The sequence below is a fragment of the Sebastes umbrosus genome, chromosome 11 (genome assembly GCF_015220745.1).
Source record: "Sebastes umbrosus isolate fSebUmb1 chromosome 11, fSebUmb1.pri, whole genome shotgun sequence".
In the NCBI taxonomy this organism is placed as follows: domain Eukaryota; kingdom Metazoa; phylum Chordata; class Actinopteri; order Perciformes; family Sebastidae; genus Sebastes; species Sebastes umbrosus.
Window position 1 is genome coordinate 33,452,090 of NC_051279.1, and position 22,057 is coordinate 33,474,146.

Consider the following 22,057-nt stretch of genomic DNA (forward strand, 5'->3'; position numbering starts at 1 on the left):
AAAAAGAAAAAAATAATCATCAAATTGAATCATAACCAGACTGCAATGGAATGCCCTTTGCAAAAAAGCATGTGTGAATTACATGGTGACAAACATGAAATGTTTTTCACATGTGAAATATTAAATTAGACATGTGTAACAGTGTATGCCACTTAATGTTGCTGTATGATTTGAGTTTTCATCACATGTGAAATGTCCAACAAAACAAATGTGCATATATGTCAATTTTTTATGTGAAATGGTGTTCCACATGTACAGTAATAAACATGTTAAACATTGGGAATGTGTTTGCACTTGATATATTCCTTTATAAAAATTGTGTATGTGAAATTCATGTCTAAGGTGTAATATTAAATGTAAAATGGTGTTTCACATGCAATATGAAATGTAAAATGGTGTTTCACCTGTAATATTAAATGTAAAATGGATGTTTCTACATGTGGCGTGAGATCACACAGTTCTTTATCATGTGAATTAATCACAGGTGAAATATCTATATATAAAACTAGGAACATTTTTTGGAAATCTGTGTTTGGTGGATTATTTCTCTGTTGTTCCAATGCTAACTGGCATTGTATTTTACATGGTTGGAAAGCCTGTTTATTTACCTTCACAGTGATGTCCACTTGTAAGGATCATGCATTTGTGGGATGAGCAGCACAGCTGATTATGTGGGTAGCGCCCAAGAAAAATGTTCCAAAATGCTCTGCCAATGGTAAACAGTGTATTCTCATAAGGCTACCAGGAAGCCTGCAATGACTGCCCTTCACCGTCAGGCCCGTTTGCGCTGGTGTCGACAACACAGACAATGGAACCTGAACTTGTGGGGGAATGTCATGTTCAGTGATGAGTCCAGGTTCTGTCTGCGAAAGTCGGATGGCAGGGTCAAAGTATGGAGATGACGCGGAGAACGCTATGCTGATTGTTGCACCGATGGAGTAACGGCTTTTGGTGGGGGCAGTGTCATGGTGTGGGGGGGGCATCTCCCTCACTGGCAAAACAAGGCTTGTCATCATTGAAGGCCATCTCAATGCAGTGAGATATCGGGAGAGATATGAGATTCTGCAGCCAGTGGCGATCCCATATCTCCACAATCTGGGACCTAACTTCATCCTCCAAGATGACAACGCTCGCCCCCACAGAGCCAGGGTTATCACAGACTACCTCCACAATGTGGGAGTAGAGAGAATGGAACGACCTGCCAAGAGTCCAGACCTCAACCCAATTCAACACTTGTGGGATCAGCTTGGGCGTGCTGTACGTGTTAAGCCTGGGGCACACTGCCCGCTTCAGGCTCGCCTGACGGCAGCGTCACATCGTGGCCGCGTGATGCCCACCTAGGGTGTTCATACTAGACGCGAGTTAGCTGCCTCTCGGGAGCGTGTCAGCTACCTGTCAGCTGTGTTTCTGATGCTGCTGTCAGCCCTTTCTTTCTACATAGAGTTTGCCTTTTAATGGCCATTTAACTTCATGATAAATATAATTTATATTTATTTTAGGCAGAGAAAGGTTCAGAAACGTGTGGTAATTAGTAAATAATAGTAATAATCCACAATTAAAACTCCGTACTGTATTCATTTATGATGCTTTCCAACTCTCTGCTTGTTCCACATCACTGTCCGGCACATATTTCAGAATAAAAGCCTTGTGTTAACGAATGAAGGAATTCTGTGCAAAGAAAACCCGCTTTAGGGTTTTTATTTCGAAATGAAAGCAGGAAGTGTTGATTTAAACCCCAAATTTTATAGATTTTTGGAGCCGACAAAGTGATTGCGATTTCCACAGCACTGACTGCTCATATTTCAGAATAAAAGCCTCGTGTTAACAAATGAAGGGATTCTGTCTATAGAAAAAACGCCTGAGGGCTTTTATTTTGAAATGAAAGCAGGAAGTGTTGATTTAAAAACAAGTTTACTTAACTTTACTTTTTTTTCATCTCCGTAACATATTCTACAGATAAACCTCGAAACTATAGTAAAGTCTTGCTGGTATGAAGTTAATATACAGTCACTAGATCACTTTCACTGTCTGTGACATATTCTACAGATGTCTAGACATGTAAACTGTAGTAATCTTGCTGGTATGATGTTCATATACTGTCAATAGATCACCTTCACTGTCTGTTGCTGCTGGGACACGCAGCCGAGAGGCGAGCGGCTCGCGTGTAAAATAGGCTTGTTACTGATAGAGAGTACAATCATCCAATCCACTAAACAACTCAAAACAAGAGTCAATACCAACAGGAGAATACACTGTTTACCATTGACGGAGCATTTTAGCAAATTTTTCTTGGGCACTACCCACATAATCAGCTGTGCTGCTCATCCCACAAATGCATGATCCTTACAAGTTGGACATCAATGTGAAGGTAGATAAACAGGCTTTCCAACGATGTAAAATACAATGACCATTAGCATTGTAACAACAGAGAAATAATCCACCAAACACAAGTTTCCAAACTTTTTTTCCGAGTTTATATCTCTATAACATTTGTTCACATGTTAAATGTGTTACACGTGATACATTCATGTGTAATAACAATGCCGTTCACGCCATGTAGTCTGTACTGACTGCAATGTAAATGCATCCGAGTGAAAATGCTACCCTCAGAGCTAGTGACGGAGTAGAACAAGTGAGAAAGACTGTTTACAGTGGACGGTAGGGGAGGTGGATAGGTCCAACAAACACACGACTTTTTTTGTTTGTTTCCCAAAGTGTAGTTGAGTTATTTTGAAGTTCTGTTAGTGACCTCTTGCCCTCAGACGGTAGAGATTTATCTTCAAACACAAGAACCTTAGAAACAGCTGTACAACCTGATATATATTGAGACTGCTTTTCTCCCATCGACCTCCACAAACTGACTTCAGTGATCTCTTCATCTAAATCATCTACCTGTCTCCTAGACCCTATCCCAACTAGACTGCTTAAAGAAGTTTTACCCTTAGTTAGCACCTCTTTACTGGATATGATCAATGTGTCTTTACTAACAGGCTATGTACCACAGTCCTTTAAAGTATACCTCTTCTTAAAAAGCCCACTCTTGATCCAGAGGTCTTAGCCAACTATAGACCTATATCTAACCTTCCCTTTCTCTCTAAAATCCTTGGGAAAGCAGTCGCCAGTCAGCTGTGTGACTTTCTACAGAACGGGTCGGGTCGGGTTGCTCAGGCGCTATCTGTTTGGCGATGCCTGAAAGCTGCGAATTTTATACTATAAAATTGACTTGACGTGTTTTCCGTACTTATGTTGTTTATGTCCGTATTTGACTTAGTTTGCATACTTAGTTTAAGCCATACCTTGCTGTTTTTCCTAAACTTAAGTAGTTTTGTTGCCTAAACATAACCGCGACCATTTCACGGTAACGTCGGCGTTAAATGACTCAGGAAAAGCTTATACAGTGTTATCATATGGAATGTCCTAAAAATGTTGTGCTATTTATACGCCGTCATAAGATCAGGTTGCAGCCAAAAAAAATATACCTATATACCTATATGTGAATTTACCACCAATGATTTCATGTATGATTTCTTACATTCCTCATGTGAACTGTGTTTTACATACTGTCTGTTTTTGGTAAGGAATTGTTGGACATTCGGCTCCCTAAAAAAATATTTGATTGTGTATGAACAGCCATGTTTGAATGTTTGATTAAAAATATTGGACATAAAAGAAAACATGACTCATCTCTGCAAAATGATTTTATTTTGTCCTCTTTTAGAATTTGCTTCAGTCAAAAACACACTCAATATACAAGCAGACGGGATTTGATTTCAGCTATATTTCAAAATCATAAAGAAACATTTACTCAATAAATACAGTTTTTGCCCATGTGCTTGAATGGGGTGAGATTTGTTTTTTTGAGCATATTTACAGTACACCATAAATAACTTTAAGAGATGAAGCACATTTCAGGCTTTGACAATATGAAAAAAAAAAAAATCCAAACTTGTATAAATATAGGTTCATCTAGGACTGAGGAGGACATGAAGAAGAAGAGAAATCCTGAATCCTGTTATACAAACATGCCCACATAACAATAATGAACAGTTGCTTCAGGGATCTGTCAAGATGAACATAATCAAGCTGCCTTACCTCACCTGGTATTCCAATGGGTTGAATTGCATATGGTCTGTCAGTCTTCCTACAGTCAATCACAAATGATTCCATAGCTTCTGTCATATACTTCTGGTAAAAAGTAATTTTATTTTCTTTCCAATCAAACACTATACCGAATATCAAAGCAGCAGACGTCCTGTGTCAACCATTAAAATATGTCCAACAATCAATCCATGGTTCTCACTGTACAATCATATTCATCATGCACCCAGAGAGTCATCAATGTATCTGCCTTTTTTTTTACTGCATTTACTTCCCTGCAAGATACCAAAACTGAGAGAACAGAAACATCTAGAGAATGGCTTTGCATATTAGTCTGTGAAGTTTAAAATGACACAGGCTTTATTTCAAGGCCAACCTGCGCTCTGCATCACTGCAAAGTGCACCAACCCTGTCAATTCTCCTCATCCAAATGCATTGAAAAACAAGGAGACCTCTTCACAAAATCTCCATCTCTTATAGTGCAAAAGGTTTCACACACTGGGGCGGATGTTAAAGCAGAACTTCAGCTGTTTTCTACCCAGCCCTGTTTGCCATTTTTCCATCATACTGATCAATTTGGACCAAAGCATTGTTTGTTTTTTTCACTCAAGTTTGACTTAGAAAGGAGGAAATCAGGTGACGTTATTATAGAGCAACAAAGTCAACGTAGGGAGGAGGTCAGGGTGGGTGAGTGGGTCGACAAAACACCGGGAGACTGCGGTTTGTTTCTGCTTTCAAACTGACAGTTAGGACCACGATTGTTTCCTAATCTTAACCACGTGGTTATTACCGTAGTGCAACCATGATGAGGAAGGTCCCCTAACATTTGAACCCAAACCAGGAAGGTCCACTAACCTTAAAGAAATACTTATTTTAATCTTTCCCTAACACCAACCAAATGCTATTTGTCCCTTAACCTAACCAAACCTGGTGGGGTGCTGTAGTATTACTGTGTGTAAATAAGCCTAATACCCGAAGCCCCGTTTCCACCAAGAACTTTCCCCTGTTACTAAGAACCTTTTGAGGAACCCATTGCGTTTCGACTGCAGGGACCAGGATCTAAATTAAGCTCCAGGAACATTTGATCAAACACTCACCAGATGATTTACTCTCTTAGTTTCATTTTCCTCCTCTGTATTTCATTCATTACATCCACCGTGCATCAGTAAATAGTCCTGCTAGGCAGCAGTAGATATTGTCGCAGTGAGACAAAGGCTAATGTTTATAGCACACTGAACGTCAGGCTGCAGAGAGTGTTTACCGCTGAGACCACCAGCAGCCCTCGTCACATGTCATGTTGCTTTTTCACATGTCAGCGGACTAATTTGCCTTCGCAGGTCTTTAGGCTGCGGTGTAAACACAGACAACAGTGGGCTGAAGGAACCTTTTGGTTCCTTTAAAAGTAGTTCCAGGGGCTAAAAGTCACGGGAACTTTTTGTGGAAACCCGGCTCCAGTGGATCCAAGCAGAATCGCTATCTGAACACCCTAACCCTATTTTTTTTAGCATGGCTGCTCATTGACTGGTGGAGCATCAAGCAGCTGTCATGCTTGACTGTTTGGGTCAACCACACTTTGGAACAGATCCCATTTTCCTTGGGTCTATGCAGGTCAGGTCTGAATATTTTTAGGTCGCTTTTGGATTGGGTCTCACTTGTTTGAAAATCTATGCATGCATCGGGTCTAAAATTTTGTACCAGATTTTGGGACAGAGAGAAACAAATCAGTTCATCAAAGTAACATAAAGTCAGTCTTAGATGAAAGGCTGCAATACATTAACACTATTTACCAGAATTACAGGCATGGCTAATTATGTGATCTTGTTGTTTCCACTCACCCGTTGAGAGAAACATGCACTGACTGTTGGAGTAAGGGTTAAATGAGCACTGACTGTTGGAGTAAGGGTTAAATGAGCACTGACTGTTGGAGTAAGGGTTAAATGAGCACTGACTGTTGGACTAAGGGTTAAAGCAACACTGACTGTTGGAGTAAGGGTTAAATCAACACTGACTGTTGGAGTAAGGGTTAATTCAACACTGACTGTTCTTTACAAATTGATGTTAGTGCAACATTTGGGGGGAAATGTAGCTACAATGTATTTCTATAATGAGGCAACAGTTTGAATAAAATGATCGGTATGATGGAAAAAGTGGCTAACATGATCCAGAACATGATCTAACATGATCCAGAATAACGATGGCTTGATGTTGTAACGGAGCGAACCAGCTCAGGCTGTGTGAGCGCAGTCCCACTACGGTGTTCGATGGGTGTTAGCTGCCGTTGCTGATGATGACAGAGGTGCCTTTATGTCCGGGGGTCTGCTCTGCTGGTATGCGGAGGTGAGGGGGTACATCGTAGTGGGTGGGGCCAGTGCTGGTGGAGGTGCAGTAGTCCCGCAGGCTCTCTGAGTCATAGAGGTGCTCCAGAGTGTAGCCCGTCAGGGAGTAGGCTTTATGCTTGTCTAAGTAGGGCCGTGGGCGGGCTTGGGAGGGGTAGAGGGCTGGGGCCGAGGTGGGGGAAGCCGAGCACGGACCCGGCCGACCAAATGGGTGGTGTAATGGCAAAGAAATGGGGGACAGGTCTGTTTGGAGGTAGTCTTTGGGCTTGTGGAGGTGCTCAGGACCTGGACTGCTGAGCCTGGACAGGGGGGCGGGACTAGGCACAGGGCTGATCACCTGACTCAAACCTCGACACACCACGGTCTGTAGCGGCAGGGGCCCTTGAGTATACTCGGGAGTGAAGCATGGGCCAGGGCCCTTGGGCAGCCCATTGGCCGGCCCCAGTGGGGCATCCAGAGGGCCCTTGCGCAGATGAAATCGACTCTCTTCTTCCTTAATCATCTGCTGCGTGGCCCGGATCAGCGTCTCAATCTTGCTGGGTTCCTGGGAGCTACAGCGGTAGTGGTCAGCTTGGTACCGTTCCCCTGAGTCACTGGCTGAGCCTCCATCTGGAGAGCTGACCACGCTATCCTCGTCCCAGTGGCCCCGGCCTGTAGGAGGACACAGTGAGAACAGTCAGTGCAGAGGAAACAAGATTCAATACTTCACTGAGCTCACACAAATCAAGGACAACAAGAACCCCACCTTACATACAGTGACCACCTAACTTTAATAAATCATCTAAACAAGCATTCCTATGGGGATGCTATCAGTACCACAACCAGCTATGATGTATACCATGGTAGTCATACCCTCACAGTGTCTTACACACAGGAATAACAGCAGCACATTCATGATTTCAGAGTTAAGGGCACTAACTGTCTCTGGGTAGATGCTGTTGCAGAACCTGGCTGTCCCAGTTCTGATACTTCAGTCTTTTATAGGAAGGGAGGAAGTTAAAAATATATTTAGCTCAATGAGAGGAGTCATGAAGATTATTGTGTCCCTTCTTCTGTGGTATAATAGTGTAGGTTTCAGCAGGGGGTGGCAGCTCCTGGCCTATGACTTTTGATTCTATGCGTACCATCTTGTCCAGACACTTCCTGTCTTGTGCTGAACTGTTTCCGTACCATTGACATTGGACTAGCCCAGAGACATTGGACTAGCGCAGAGACATTGGACTAGCACAGAGACATTGGACTAGACAGAGACATTGGACGAGACAGAGACATTGGACTAGACAGAGACATTTGACTAGTGCAGAGACATTGGACTAGCCCAGAGACATTGGACTAGCGCAGAGACATTGGACTAGCACAGAGACATTGGACTAGACAGAGACATTGGACGAGACAGAGACATTGGACTAGACAGAGACATTTGACTAGTGCAGAGACATTGGACTAGGACAGAGACATTGGACTAGCGCAGAGACATTGGACTAGCACAGAGACATTGGACTAGCACAGAGACATTGGTCAAGCGTTTTATCACCTCTCGTGGCAGTGAAGATTTGCCACTTGTAACTTGGAAGTACTTTTTTCAAGCTTAAATGGTTTGAATCACCTAATACCCAAATGACAGAGTCTGGGTTTCAGTGTTCTGTGTCCATGATGTGGGTCGTGAGTCTGAGGAGGAATGTAAACAGCTATCAATGTAAAAGATGCAAATTTCTCGGGAACATAAATTGGTCGTCATCTGATGGTCAGTGCCTCTAATTCTGCAGAACATTGAGAGACTCTACCTTTGATTAACATGGAGGCAGACGCCACCGTCCCGTTGTATCAGTGACTCTGAAGTGCGACCGGCCTCCACCGGGCTGGTGGAGGTGTACCAGAGTTCAGCACAGAACTGAGCAGTCAGCATAGTCCTTCCTTGGTCTGATTGAGGATCGCACCTTTGAGAGTATCATGCTCTGTAATGGCATGCGATACCGATGCTTTCTGTACAACACAAGAACGTCAGCCCTTCTGCTGCGTTTCCTGGGCTCATAGGTGGAGATGCTACATCGTTCAACTGAGTCACTGGACGTGTAGAGCAACTTGGGTTTGAGGTCTTGCATCACGTACCGTTATCCTTAGAAGATAAGTTCTTTCATATTTGAAGGAAAAACGTATAAGAAAAAACCCAGAGAGAGCAATGCCATGTCGCTATAGGACGGTGCCATTGTCAAGAAACACAAGCCCAGATTGTGGAGATATGGGATCGCCACTGGCTGCAGAATCTCATCCCGATATCTCACTGCATTGAGATGGCCTTCAATGATGACAAGCCTTGTTTTGCCAGTGAGGGAGATGCCGCCCCCCCACCATGACACTGCCCCCACCAAAAGCTGTTACTCCATCGGTGCAACAATCAGCATAGCGTTCTCCACGTCGTCTCCATACTTTGACCCTGCCATCCAACTTTGGCAGACAGAACCTGGACTCAACACTGAACATGACATTCCCCCACATGTTCAGGTTCCATTGTCTGTGTTGTCGACACCAGCGCAAACGGGCCTGACGGTGAAGGGCAGTCATTGCAGGCTTCCTGGTAGACTTATGAGAATACACTGTTTACCATTGGCAGAGCATTTTGACAAATCTTTCTTGGGCGCTACCCACATAATCAGCTGTGCTGCTCATCCCACAAATGCATGATCCTTACAAGTTGGACATCATTGTGAAGGTAAATAAACAGGCTTTCCAACCATGTAAAATACAATGACCATTAGCATTGTAACAACAGAGAAATAATCAACCAAACACAAGTTTCCGAACCTTTTTTTCCCAGTATATATATATATATACAGTATATATCATTGTTAGCAGCCATGGCTGACCTTCACTTTCTCTTCCACAGGTTCCTCTTAATTCTGCACAATGAGGATCTGCTAGTTACATGGCACAACAGCAGCATATAATGCATGAAGACAGAGCGTGTTTACTGTGTTGACTGTCATGGGGACAACACACCAGTCAACAGCTCCAGTACCCCAAGAAGCACCTTTAATCTATCTATCAGGGTTCAGTCTAAAACTATCAAGGCTTTAACTGACATGGCCCAGGTGTTAGTCCTCACCATTGTAGCTGTGGATGGCTGTGATGTGCGGCACGCTGCTGTCATATCCCTCGTGGTTCTCCAAGGAGCTCTTGCTCAGTGGTAGGACGGACCGGGCGGTGCCCCACCACGCGTCTCTGCCAGGCGGAGGTGCTCCTAGAAAATATCGCCCCGCCTCACATCGGCCTCGCTCGCAACTCTGGCCTTGACCCTGCGTGTGGAGGTGTGTGTAGCTGTCGCCAATGGTGTGATGGTGCTCTTCAGACAAGTTGTAGCAGAGCGTGCGGGGATCAGGGAGCTGCCTGTACACACAGGAGGTGTCCAGGCCTTCACTCTGCTCCAGCAGCTGAGGGGAAGCTGAGTCGGTGAGGGGGCTGCTGCCCCATGGACTGTCCTGGTCCGACTCTGACCGCTCCGCCTGGAAACTAGGATACTGCAGTGAGAAATGTGGGTAGAGAGACAAAAAAATTATAATTATAGAAAGCCTTTAAATGATGTGGCACACCTTCTAGGAGCCACATGTTTTAGATGCTCAGCTGACTATATTTTTTCTTATCAACTTATCTTATCAAGCTCAGATATCAGCAAACCAAGCAGCTGTTTAGGACGTCGCAGCCACCAGATGCTCCAAAACGAGCTCATTCTAGATCTGAGCACCTCTTTTCATTTATTGAAGTATTATTGTTAGGGCTGTCAAAGTTAACGTGATAATAACACGCTAACGCAAATTTGTTTTAACGCCACTAATTTCTTTAACGCATTAACGCAACTTGTGATTTTTAGGTTGTAGCGGAGAAGAGAGACAAATCTCCCTTTAAGGTACGTTACAGATAAAAAATGTGCAATTAATTTGCGATTAATTATTTGAATCGACTGACAGCCCTAATGTAAGTACAATTATGCAACTTGTTTTCATGTTAGCACTGTTCCTACCTCTACTGGTTCCCAGTGAGACATACTACAGCACCTTCCAAAATCAGCCAGAAATAAAAAATAAAAAGACTCATTTGGGTCCAAGTATATTGGTTAATTAGCTATGTATACTTCGTGTCTAGAAAAAGTCCCCAGGAAACAGATGAAATTGCGGGTCATGTGACACACTTTGGCCCAGAAACACATCTTCCTGTATGGAGCCATTACAAAAGAAACAGCTGTACAACAATGAAGAAAATTTACCTAGCGTCACAAATACTCTGAAAATAATTATATAAAAATAGAAGAGACCTATCAGGAAGCACCAGCAGACCCCCAGGTTAGCCAAGGAAGGTAAAGGAAACATCCATCACAGTCTACAGATGACGTTCTGGCTCTACTCTGGTCTACCACACTGGCAGTAGCTGTGTGCACATAGTTTTCCCGTGAAATGAGGGATTATTACCAACATCTTGGGTGCTCTCTACTGTGGTTTATCACATTCAGGGTTGCGGTGGCAGCGAGCTCAGTAAGCTAGACGTCCTTCTGCCCAGCCACATCCTCCACTTCTTAGATCCTGAGGGGTTCCCAGGCTACATGGTATAAATAAACCCTCCAGGAGAACCACCTCTGCTGACTCCTTTCAACGCCTAAGAGGCAACAGCTCTACTTTGAGCTCACAACGCAACACAAAGTTTTCAACTTCCTCCCAGGAAATGAAGTTTGAGACCACTGCTCAAGTCAGCATCACATAATGTGTGTGATGTGAAGCTAAATGACAGTAATCCAGTAAGACATGACATCCTCACCTGTGTATATGGCGAGAGTCTAGCTTTGGTCTTGGGCCGGGATACTCTGCTCTTGGGAGTTCTGCAGTTCTCCGTAAGGCTGGCGGTGCTGCTGCTGTAGGGGAAAGAGGCCTTGGACGTGGCCTGGTCCAGAGAAAGCTGGAGGCCTTTATACTCCGTCTCCCTACAGACACAAGCATACATTCCATGTGGTGCATTCACAGTAATGTTTATGTATGTCATAGATTTAATACAGTCTATAATCGCAGAAGAAGAATCCCAGTACCCTGGGATGGCTGTTTATTAAAGAACACAAACAGCCCATGTGGACCTGCGGGGGCAAAAACACATTAACATCTGTTTAGCAATTAGAGCCTCATCACGGTGCTGAGAGGGCCTGCATGTGTGCATGTGTGCGTGTGTGTGTGTGTGTGTGTGTGTGTGTGTGCGTGCGTGTGTGTGTGTGTGTGTGTGTGTGTGAGGGGTGGGGGTGTGCTCAGAGGGCTGAACGGCTGTTGGGATGCTTGTTTTACCAGAAGGATTGCAGCGAGGCCTTCAACAAACACTCTACAGAGGGAAAGCTGTCCAATCAAACACACTGGGAGATTAAAGGCTATGTCTGGATAAAGCAGGCCCATAGGAGAAGCTGGGGTGTCTCACTACTGGGAAATGGGAATTGATTTCTCACTAAAGCGTTCTACAGATCTCACCGTGGATGATGAATCAAGTTTTGGAACAGAAAACCTGGACAGAGTTTACTGGAGACAAACAGTGATCCATCTCCCCTCGGTCTCAGTCTCTCTCCACACTAACACACATCATACACACATTCATACATTCATACATACATGCAGACACACTTCATAGAATCTGCATCACTTACATTTGGAGAGTTCTGAAATATCCCATTTATGAAGTACTGCTAATGTAAATGAAGTTCTGCTATTGTAAAAGAAGTAGTGCTACTGTAACCATGATGCTGACAGCCCTACACTGTCTTCAGCTGTAGTCAGCCATGTACAGTATTCTGTTGCTATTGGGAAAATCACTTTTGTGCGTTTTTAAGGGGAAGTAAGATGTAGATTGTCTCACTCTGTCTAGGGAACCAGTAGAGGTAGGAACAGTGCTAACATGAAAACAAGTAGCATAATTGTACTTACATTAGGGCTTTCAGTCGATTCAAATACTTGATCGTGATTAATTGCAAAATAATCACACATTTGTTATCTGTTCTAAATGTACCTTAAAGGGAGATTTGTCAAGTATTTAATACTCTTATCAACATGGGAGTGGGCAAATATGCTGCTTTATGCAAATGTATGTATATATGTATTATGGTAAATCAATGAACAACACAAAACAATGACAGATACTGTCCAGAAACCCTCACAGGTACTGCATTTAGCATAAAACAATATGCTCCAATCATAACATGGCAAACTGCAGCCCATCAGGCAACAACAGCTGTCAGTGTGTCAGTGTGCTGACTATGTACCCATAGAACCCATTTACATTCACATATCTGGAGGTCAGAGGTCAAGGGACCCCTTTGTAAACAGACATGACAGTTTTTCCTCAACAAAATTGAGCGTAAATTTGAGCGTTATTTAACCTCCTTCACGTCAAGCTAGTATGACATGGTTGGTACCGATGGATTCATCAGGTTCTATAGTTTACTATGATACCAGTATCTTCACTCTAGCTTTAAAACTGAGCCGCTACAACCTAAAAATCACAAGTTGCGTTAATGTGTTAAAGAAATTAGTGGCGTTAAAACAAATTTGCGTTAGCGTGTTATTATCTCGTTAACTTTGACAGCCCTAACAATAATACTTAAATAAATGAAAAGAGGTGCTCAGATCTAGAATGAGCTCGTTTTGGAGCCTCTGGTGACTGGGACGTCCTAAACAGCTGTTTGGTTTGCTGATATCTGAGCTTGATAAGATAAGTTGATAAGTTGAGAAGAAATATAGTCAGCTGAGCATCTAAAACATGTGGCTCCTAGAAGGTGTGCCACATCATTTAAAGGCTTTCTATAATTATAATTTTTTTGTCTCTCTACCCACATTTCTCACTGCAGTATCCTAGTTTCCAGGCGGAGCGGTCAGAGTCGGACCAGGACAGTCCATGGGGCAGCAGCCCCATAAGCTGATAAGAAGAAATAACTTCTCTCTTTGGTTCTGTGAAACATTTCAGCTCAAAGCATGTTAGATGTCTTCAGATAGAGAGAGATGTATAAAGTTTATGTGTATGTGGTGATGTAAGTGTATTTATGCATGTATGTGTAACTATGTTACTATGTTAACTATAACCCCAGGAAGAGTATCTGTTACCATGGTAACTACTAATATACAATAAACCGGGGACAGTTTATGACAAGGAGCACTGATCTGTTCTGTTTTATATATATATATATATATATATTTTTCAGAATGAATGGTTTGGTCTATTAAACCTCAGGAAATAGTTAAAATGTCATCATCATTTTCCAGAGCCCAAGGTCACGTCTTCAAATGAGTTGTTTAGTCCAAAGACCACCAGTCCCAAACATGTTCTATCCTCTAGGACATAACTTTACAGTCAGCCAGTGTTTGGTGTATCGGCTTGAAAAATGATATTTGATTGTTTATCCAGAATATTTGCTGATGAATTTTCTGTTGGTCAGCTGACCGTTTCAGCTCTGGTCTATTATGTATACATAAGAGTGGTCATTGGTTAATACGTTCATTGTTTTACGACCCCTGGTGAACAGTCTGTGTGTGAGGGGATCATCTCTATCGGTTTAATAAAAAGAACAGGTAGCACTCTAAAGTAGGGATGTCCATAATTAACCGTTTAACCGTTAACCGACATTAAGCATTTTAACAGATTAACGCTATCTGTTAAAAAGGTTAAAAGAAATGTTAATAGTTAACTCAAACGCTGAGCGCCTCAGAGGAGCGGCTCGTCTCTTTAAGGAGAAAAGCTGGCATACCTTAACAGCCCAACTTAAGAGGCGGAGCCGGAATTGCAGGATACAGGAAGTCGGCTCCGGTCTCTGGCTCGCTTGAGCGGAGCGGAAGAGTTGTAGTTTTGTAGCATTTATTCACCAACAAATAAACTACACACACTGCTACACCTACGTTCACAACTAGAACGCCACCAACAACCTCACACCCACTGCTAGAGCTTGGCGATATGGCCTAAAAATGATATGTATATATTTTTAGGCAATATCGCGATACACGATATACTGTATATCGCGATATTTTCAAATATCCTCTAAGCACTTCATAAATGCTCGATTTAACCCTTTGATGCATACAATCACACCAATATGACGATTCTTGTAGTCCCTGCAGCACACTGTATGTCTGCATTAAAACCTTCTTGTATATATTCATTAGTGGTTTCTATTGAAACAATTTTAATCTTGCATGCAAAAAGGGGGAAATCACAAGTTCAATTTAATAAAACAGTATCCAACATTTTTCACTTTAACCAAATAGTTATCTGGCAATACATGCGTTATAAATTTTATTAATACGTAACACACACACCGTTTTTAATGGCGTGTAATAAGTGTAAAGTAACTTAACTTAAGTGTCTTAATGAGTCTTTTGAATCAGGGCTTTTCAACTACGCTGACCAGCGTTGTGATGTAGTTTACAGCGGCCGTGATTTCTTTGCATTTTGCATTTTTTTGTCATATGGGATTGCTTTGGAAAGCGAGGAAGCCAGAGTCATTCTGGTTCTTGGCTGGTTCTGGTTGCTTTGGTCGTGTTCTCGCTACCGTACTCGCTTTGACGCTTCAGTTCTGTCGTTTTCTCCGGGCTCCGGGCTCCTTCTCTCTCCGCTGCTTCCCTCCATAAACAAAAACACACCGGTCGATTACGTCACACACTCGCCCAGGAGAGAGGTCTGGATGGAGGCGGAGTCTGTGACATGTGTGTGTATCTGTGTGTGAGAGGGAGCCGGAGGGAGAGAAGGAAATGCCAAAGCAAGTTTCAAAGCGAGTCTCATGTCGGCGGGGGGGCTTAAAAACATTACACGATATGGTCGTTTTATATACCGCGCATGGGACAAGCCGCGATACATCGACTATATTCAATGTATCGCGCAGCCCTACTCACCGCCAACACACACACACGGTCTGTTGGAGACTTTTACTGGGAAAGTGGCTGCATGTCCGCGACACTATACGCAACATCGTAGCTGCTAAGTTAACGCTCCCGGAGCACAACAGATATTGGTTGACGGGAGTCCCCAGTTCACCAACTGGGGACTCCCGTCAACCAATATCTGTTGTGCTCCTGCAGCTGGTAGGAAGCACAAATGTTGTCGGTTAACGGTTAATAATCGGTTAACGAGGGTCGGTTATCGGTTAAAAAACGTTTTCAAAATGAGCAGCCTTACTCTAAAGCATTGGTTCCTAAAAGCCCTTAAAATGAAGCAGTATGTACCAGACTTTTAGAAGCCTGCTGAGGTGAAATGATCAAGTAGGTCACAAGAAGAAGGATAAGGATATACTGGCTGATAATTATCTGGTGATTCTTCAGATGTATTTTGTGAGGAGTCCCATCTCCCAGGTTGAGAACCAGCACTCAACATGACTTTTAATATATGAAGGCAACACGTAGAGCCCTGTCCTTCCTTAGTTTTGCTCATGTATACAGTACATACATTGTTAAACTCACTAAACGTGACCAAATGTAGATACAGTGTGTCAATGAAAGTGTTGGTGTCGGGTACTGATGTTCACATAAACTAAGAGGGTCGGAGTGTGTGCGTCTGACAGCAGAGTGACGAGCTTGTGAAGCGCTGATGCGTGTGTGCGTGTGTGTGTGTGCGTGTGTGTGTAGAGTGGCTTTGTAGTAACAAACCTAACTCACACAAGTGATGAAGCGCTGATTACACAGACTAGTAAAACATGTGGATACGTGCTTCTCGACAGACGTGCCTTATTCAAAGGTTGTGGTCGCAGCGGCAGGCCCACAGACCCGGGATCAGGAGGTGCACAGGTTATCAGAGCTCCACACACAGTGGGAGGTCACATGCAGGTGAAGTGGCCTTATCAGCTGTGCTATCTATGGCTGTATACACTAAAGCTACGGGGCAAACTAACTGCTCCTGACAACAGCACACCTCCTGTCTGTCTTTTGTCCCATGCAGCATACTGCCTCATGTCCACCATCAGCGTGCTGATCAGTCCATACAGTACCTCAACGAGATTTACAAACTCAGAACAAGGAGGGAAATAAGGCTTCATTCCCCTCACAGCAAGCTGGAGCCCATAAACGCTCATCAAGTTTACAGCCTATCAATTAAAAGGCCATAAACACAAAGCTGTTATGGATTTGATGTAGGAGGTAGAGGAAATGTGTGCCAAGCTGTTCTCTGCCTCTGAAGGCAGCCGGCCGGGCTGCTTAATGGAGGCTTTTATGGGCCTCGTTCATTCACGCGCTCCCTCGTACATCTGTGAAATATGCACATCAGGGGTAATAAAATAATAGGATAATAGGCCAGTAAATGGTGTCCCTCACTTAGTAATAGGAGCGTGGCTCATGTTCTGCCATGATTACAGTTTGATTTTATTGGAGGGAAGTAGTAATGAAGATTTTAGTGGCTGCCCAGTGCTGTTGGGCTGTTAGCGCTGCATAAAGGTCCAATCCCAGCCCAGTCACTGGGCTTCAGCGCCTGTCTCTGTTTATATATTGTGCAGTTAGTAGAGCTGCCAGTCTTAGATAAACTCTAGCAGGTGACTGCTGCCACCACAGAGAGGCCTACACAGGTAACAGCCAACACATGAGCACACTTAGCAAACTTAGTAACTAAGGGCTCAGACACTCTGACACAACGGGCATACAAGAGAGCAGACACTGTGATAGAGCAGGAATGTAGGTAGACCTGTGTACCTGTGCATCAGGTAGAAAGAACAGAAAAGGTTTCCTAAAAGGAATCATAATAACTAGGGCTGTCACCGTTATTGAAAAGGCTCTTTGTATCTCTTCGTATGATAAACCACTGGGTTCTCATGTCATACTAGGGCTGTCACAGTTAACGCCATAAGAACGCGTTAACGCAAATTCATTTTAACGTCACTAATTTATTTAAGATATTAACGCAACTAGTGATTTTTAGATTTAAAAGTTGTAAAGCTAGAGTGAAGATACTGGTATCATATGAAACTAGAAAATGAATCCATCGGTACCAACCATGTCATACTAGCTGGTAGTGAAGGAGGTTAAATAACGCTCCAAACTGACACTAAATGTTGGAGAGGAAAAACTGTCATGTCCATTTTCAAAGGGGTCCCTTGACCTCTGACCTCCAGATCAGTGAATGTAAATGGGTTCTATGGGTACCCACGAGTCTCCCCTTTACAGACATGCCCACTTTATGATAATCACATGCAGTTTGGGGCAAGTCATAGTCAAGTCAGCACACTGACACACTGACAGCTGTTGTTGCCTGTTGGGCTGCAGTTTGACATGTTATGATTGGAGCATATTGTTTTATGCTAAATGCAGTACCTGTGAGGGTTTCTGGACAATATCTGTTATTGTTTTGTGTTGTTAATTGATTTACAATAATACATATATACATACATTTGCATAAGTATTAAATACTTGGCTAATCTCCCTTTAAGGTTCATTTTGAACAGATAAATGATGAATCACGATTAAATATTTTAATAGATTGATGGCCCTAATAATCACATTTCCTTTGTTTCCAACTCAGTCTAGAACAATAAAAACAGAATATGACTTTACAAACTTTCTTCATTGCCACATTCTGCAAACCAGGTTTCAACAAACACGTCATATTGCCAATTAACCTCCAGTTAATTACTTCAACGCAACTGTTTGTGTAAATCTCTCGTACGAACACTCATTATCTTATCAAAGCACAGAATGACAGTAGAGCAGAGACCTGAGCCAACCCTCTCTCTCTGCCCTGGAGCTGCCACATACCAAACCACCTGACTGACAACTCATCTACAGATGAGGACAGACGAAGCAACCTACAGTCACGTTTGAGCAAACAGAGGCAGATACTCACGTGAGGACGTAGTTGACACTGACGATGCAGTGAGGTCGGGATGAGCGGCTGTTGTGTACGATGGTTGCATAACTCTGGACCCAGACCCAGCCACCAGGCTTGGCCAAGAAACGGTAGTACTTAGTGGTGACCTGACCTTTCACCAGCACTACGAGATCAAGACACGGGCAAGAAATTAATAAGTACTGTGGGGGAAAATACTAATTATAGTATAATTGTTATAACTATTATTAACACACCAAAATACAGCAGATAACTGCAAAAAGGTAATAAATGATAAAAATCAGACTAATCTGGCCTGACACAACATAATGTAACATAAGAAAACATAATTTACTAAAACACTGTATAGCCAGGTGTGTGTGTGTGTTTGTGTGTGTGTGTGTGTGTGTGTGTGTGTGTGCGTGTGTGTGTGTGTGCATGCGTGCGTGTGTGCGTGTGTGTGTGTGTGTGCGTGTGTGTGTAGAGTGGCTTTGTAGTAACAAACCTAACTCACACAAGTGATGAGCACATCTGAGGTGGAAGGAGTCACAGCTGTGAACATGATGATACAGAGTCTTCTCTATGAGATCCTGAGGCTCGTAGCCTGTCAGCTCTGCAACCCTGAGCAACGCACGCACACACACATTCACAGGGTTCATTAAGCCTTCCTACATTTACACGCTCACACGCTCACACGCTCACACACAGAATATAGAACAATATAGAAATAATGCAGAAGAAGTCAGAGCGCTGCCGTAGAGAACGTACCGCGAGTCGAGGAAGATGAGCTTCATGTCCAGGCTGGCTCTGAACATGAACATGTTGCTGTGCAGTTTGATCTCAGTGACAGCGCTGGGCGGCAGCGAGTGACCGACGGCCACCAGCCCCACGTTCTGATAGCAGCCGTCAAATGGGGACGCGTCCAGGCTGTACTGACGGATCTTCAGGTAGCCGCTACAGTGGATCACCTGGGCCAAGAGTTCACAGACGGATACAGAGAGTATAAACATCAATCCGTACATGTTCCAGTCGCCCTTCAGTCCTACTCAGGGTCATGGGGTCACGAGGTCACGGGGTCACGGGGTCAGGGGCCTCTGTGTCACCCAGGCCAGTGTGGGGAACTTTTCTTGACCAAGACAATTCAGCATGTCACCTGAGCATTAGTAAGGCTTTAACTTTACCGCATCATGAATAAAGTTCTCTTTCATTTTAGACCGCTCCAGCACAGTGAGGGAGCCAAAAAACACCTGGGGCCTCACGTATAAACGGTGCGCACGTACTAAAATGTTCCGTTCGCTGTGTTTCACGCACACGCCGGGATGTATAAAAATCAACATGACGTGAGAATGTGCGGACTGTGCCGCAAACTCTAGACCAGTCGTGAGAATGTGCGGGTCGTCCTGCAAACTCTGTCGTTTGGCAGTGTCAAACTATAAAGTACTGAAACTTGCCAAATGTTTAAAAATAATTTTTCCACTCAACTTACTGAGCTTTGTTTATGAAGTGGGACAAAAAAAAACAACACATATTTCTTCACTAGTTTGCGCATAATATTTAACATCAGAGAGACACAACAAAAACACATTTAAACTAATTTCCCAGAGATGACATGCCTTAACCACTGTGCCAAAAACAAAATCTTGTGCTGCACAATGTGGCAAACCAACGTTGAGCCTGTGCTCCAGGAGCTTCAGATGGATGAACTGGACCCTGGCCCACCTAACAATGAGCCAAATGCAGCAGCTATACAGCGCCGTTTGGATGAGATACACAGAATGTAAAGCAACAAGGTGAGTTGAGACAAACATTTATTTTTTAACAAGGTCTTTTACTGTCTGACTTATCTCACCAAGAACGTCATTCATTCTTTTTAATTTGTTGCATATATATATATATATATATATATATATATATATATACAGTATATCCTTCATTGTATTAATCTCTCTCTGTGACTCCAGCACAGCGTTAGTGAGGACGTGGCCAGACCAGCGCTCCTCAGCAGTCGAGGCCCGGGGCGCAGTGGATCCGTGCGCCTTCGGGAGCGCACGGTCAGCTGCTGTGGAGACACGTTGCGTTTGTTACTGATTTCCGAGGGAAGCCCATCAAATAAAATATGTTTTCTAGCTTCCACCTCAGTAACAAGCACTTTAATTTCACACATCGTGAAATTCTTCTTTTTTGTTGCTTTCCCAGCCTGATGTGCCATCGTTATTTGGACAATAGGTGACAGCATATTAACGTGAAATTGAGCACAGCTCAATTTCACGTTAACTGGGATGTATAAAGGAAAGGTGTGCAGGAACAGGTGTGCAGGAACAGGCGTACGCACGGTTTTATACTGGTGGAAATTTCTGTGCTTATGTACTTTTCCAATTTTGTGAGTACGCCATCTTCCAGTGTGAAAGCTGCGCAGTCTTTTATACATGAGGCCCCTGGTTGTCTGGCAAAAAAGTTGAACCTGGCTCAACTTCAAACGCGTGCTAGTGGACATCCCCAGTAGATTAGTTGGTAACGTGTATTTCTACTGTTGACGGAAGATAAAAAAGTTGCAGCATTGATAACTTTCCAGAGTTGTTAAATCCTGTCTCTTCATATCTCTTCATATGACAAACCACTGAGTTCTGTGTTCTCATGTCATACTAGGGTTGGCAAAGGTAACGCCATAATAACACATTAATGCATTAATGCATATTTGTTTTAACACCACTAATTTCTTTAAGGCATTAATGCAACTTGTGATTTTTCAGCTGTAGTGGGCTCAGAGTGAAGATATTGGTATCATAGTAAACTATAAAACCTGATGAATCCATCGGTACCAGCCATGTCATACTAGCTTGTCATGAAGGAGGGTAAATAACGCTGCAAACTTACACTAAATTTTGGTGAGGAAAAACTGTCATGGCCATTTCCAAAGGGGTCCCTTGACCTCTGACCTCCAGATCAGTGAATGTAAATGGGTCCTATGGGTACCCACGAGTCTCCCCTTTACAGACATGCCCACTTTATGATAATCACAGGCAGTTTGGGGCAAGTCATAGTCAAGTCAGCACACTGACACACTGACAGCTGTTGTTGCCTGTTGGGCTGCAGTTTGCCATGTTATGATTGGAGCATATTGTTTTCTGCTAAATGCAGTACCTGTGAGGGTTTCTGGACAATATCTGTCATTGTTTTGTGTTGTTAATTGATTTACAATAATACATATATTCATACATTTGCATAAAGCAGCATATTTGTCCACACCCATGTTGATTAGAGTATTAAATACTTGATTTGATCTCTGTGAGGTTAATTTTGAACATAAAAAAATTTGATTAATTTGTGATTAATTGTGATTAAATATTTTAATCAATTGACGGCTCATCTGAAAACATCTGAGGAGAGAAATAGGCATTACAGTAACAGAATATTGATTCATATTTGATCAGCGCTGCCTAGTTTGACTTTTGATCAGAGTTCAAGCAGTGATTGACAGCTGCTGTAGAGACTGCTCGGCTCTGATTGGTTGTTTTTGTTGGGGCGTGGTGGAATCTTGATAATACCATTAGGAGCACTAGGAGGACTCAGAGGAACATGATGTTTCACAGATTATCTGTCTCATGTTCTACTGTCAGGATCTAGTGACAGTTTGATTAAAAAAATAACTTTTTATCATATCTGCTCAGAGTTACCAACTGCAGCTTTAACGTCAGTAATCAACTGGGAAAGTTTCATGGAGATATCTATGAGTTCATTCTTTACCTTGTCACCTGTCGTGTCTCCCCTTACAACGCAAACATCCACAACAATCACCATCAATCTATTTGGAGGTTCAG

General features: G+C 43.1%; 1 protein-coding gene across 3 annotated transcripts in view; it reads right to left on the reverse strand.

The window, feature by feature from the left end:
* Nucleotides 1–3,685: 3,685 nt before the first annotated feature.
* Nucleotides 3,686–22,057, reverse strand: part of sim1a (SIM bHLH transcription factor 1a) — a 31,029-nt gene continuing 12,657 nt past the window's right edge. For all 3 annotated transcript variants that reach the window (XM_037784202.1, XM_037784203.1, XM_037784204.1), the window contains 6 exons: nt 19,008–19,207; nt 18,754–18,860; nt 18,258–18,405; nt 11,238–11,400; nt 9,538–9,949; nt 3,686–7,085 (listed from right to left, as the gene is read on the reverse strand). In XM_037784202.1, the coding sequence (XP_037640130.1) occupies nt 6,367–7,085; nt 9,538–9,949; nt 11,238–11,400; nt 18,258–18,405; nt 18,754–18,860; nt 19,008–19,207 (1,749 nt within the window). In that variant the 3' untranslated portion in view covers nt 3,686–6,366. The remainder of the gene's footprint in view (nt 7,086–9,537; nt 9,950–11,237; nt 11,401–18,257; nt 18,406–18,753; nt 18,861–19,007; nt 19,208–22,057) is intronic.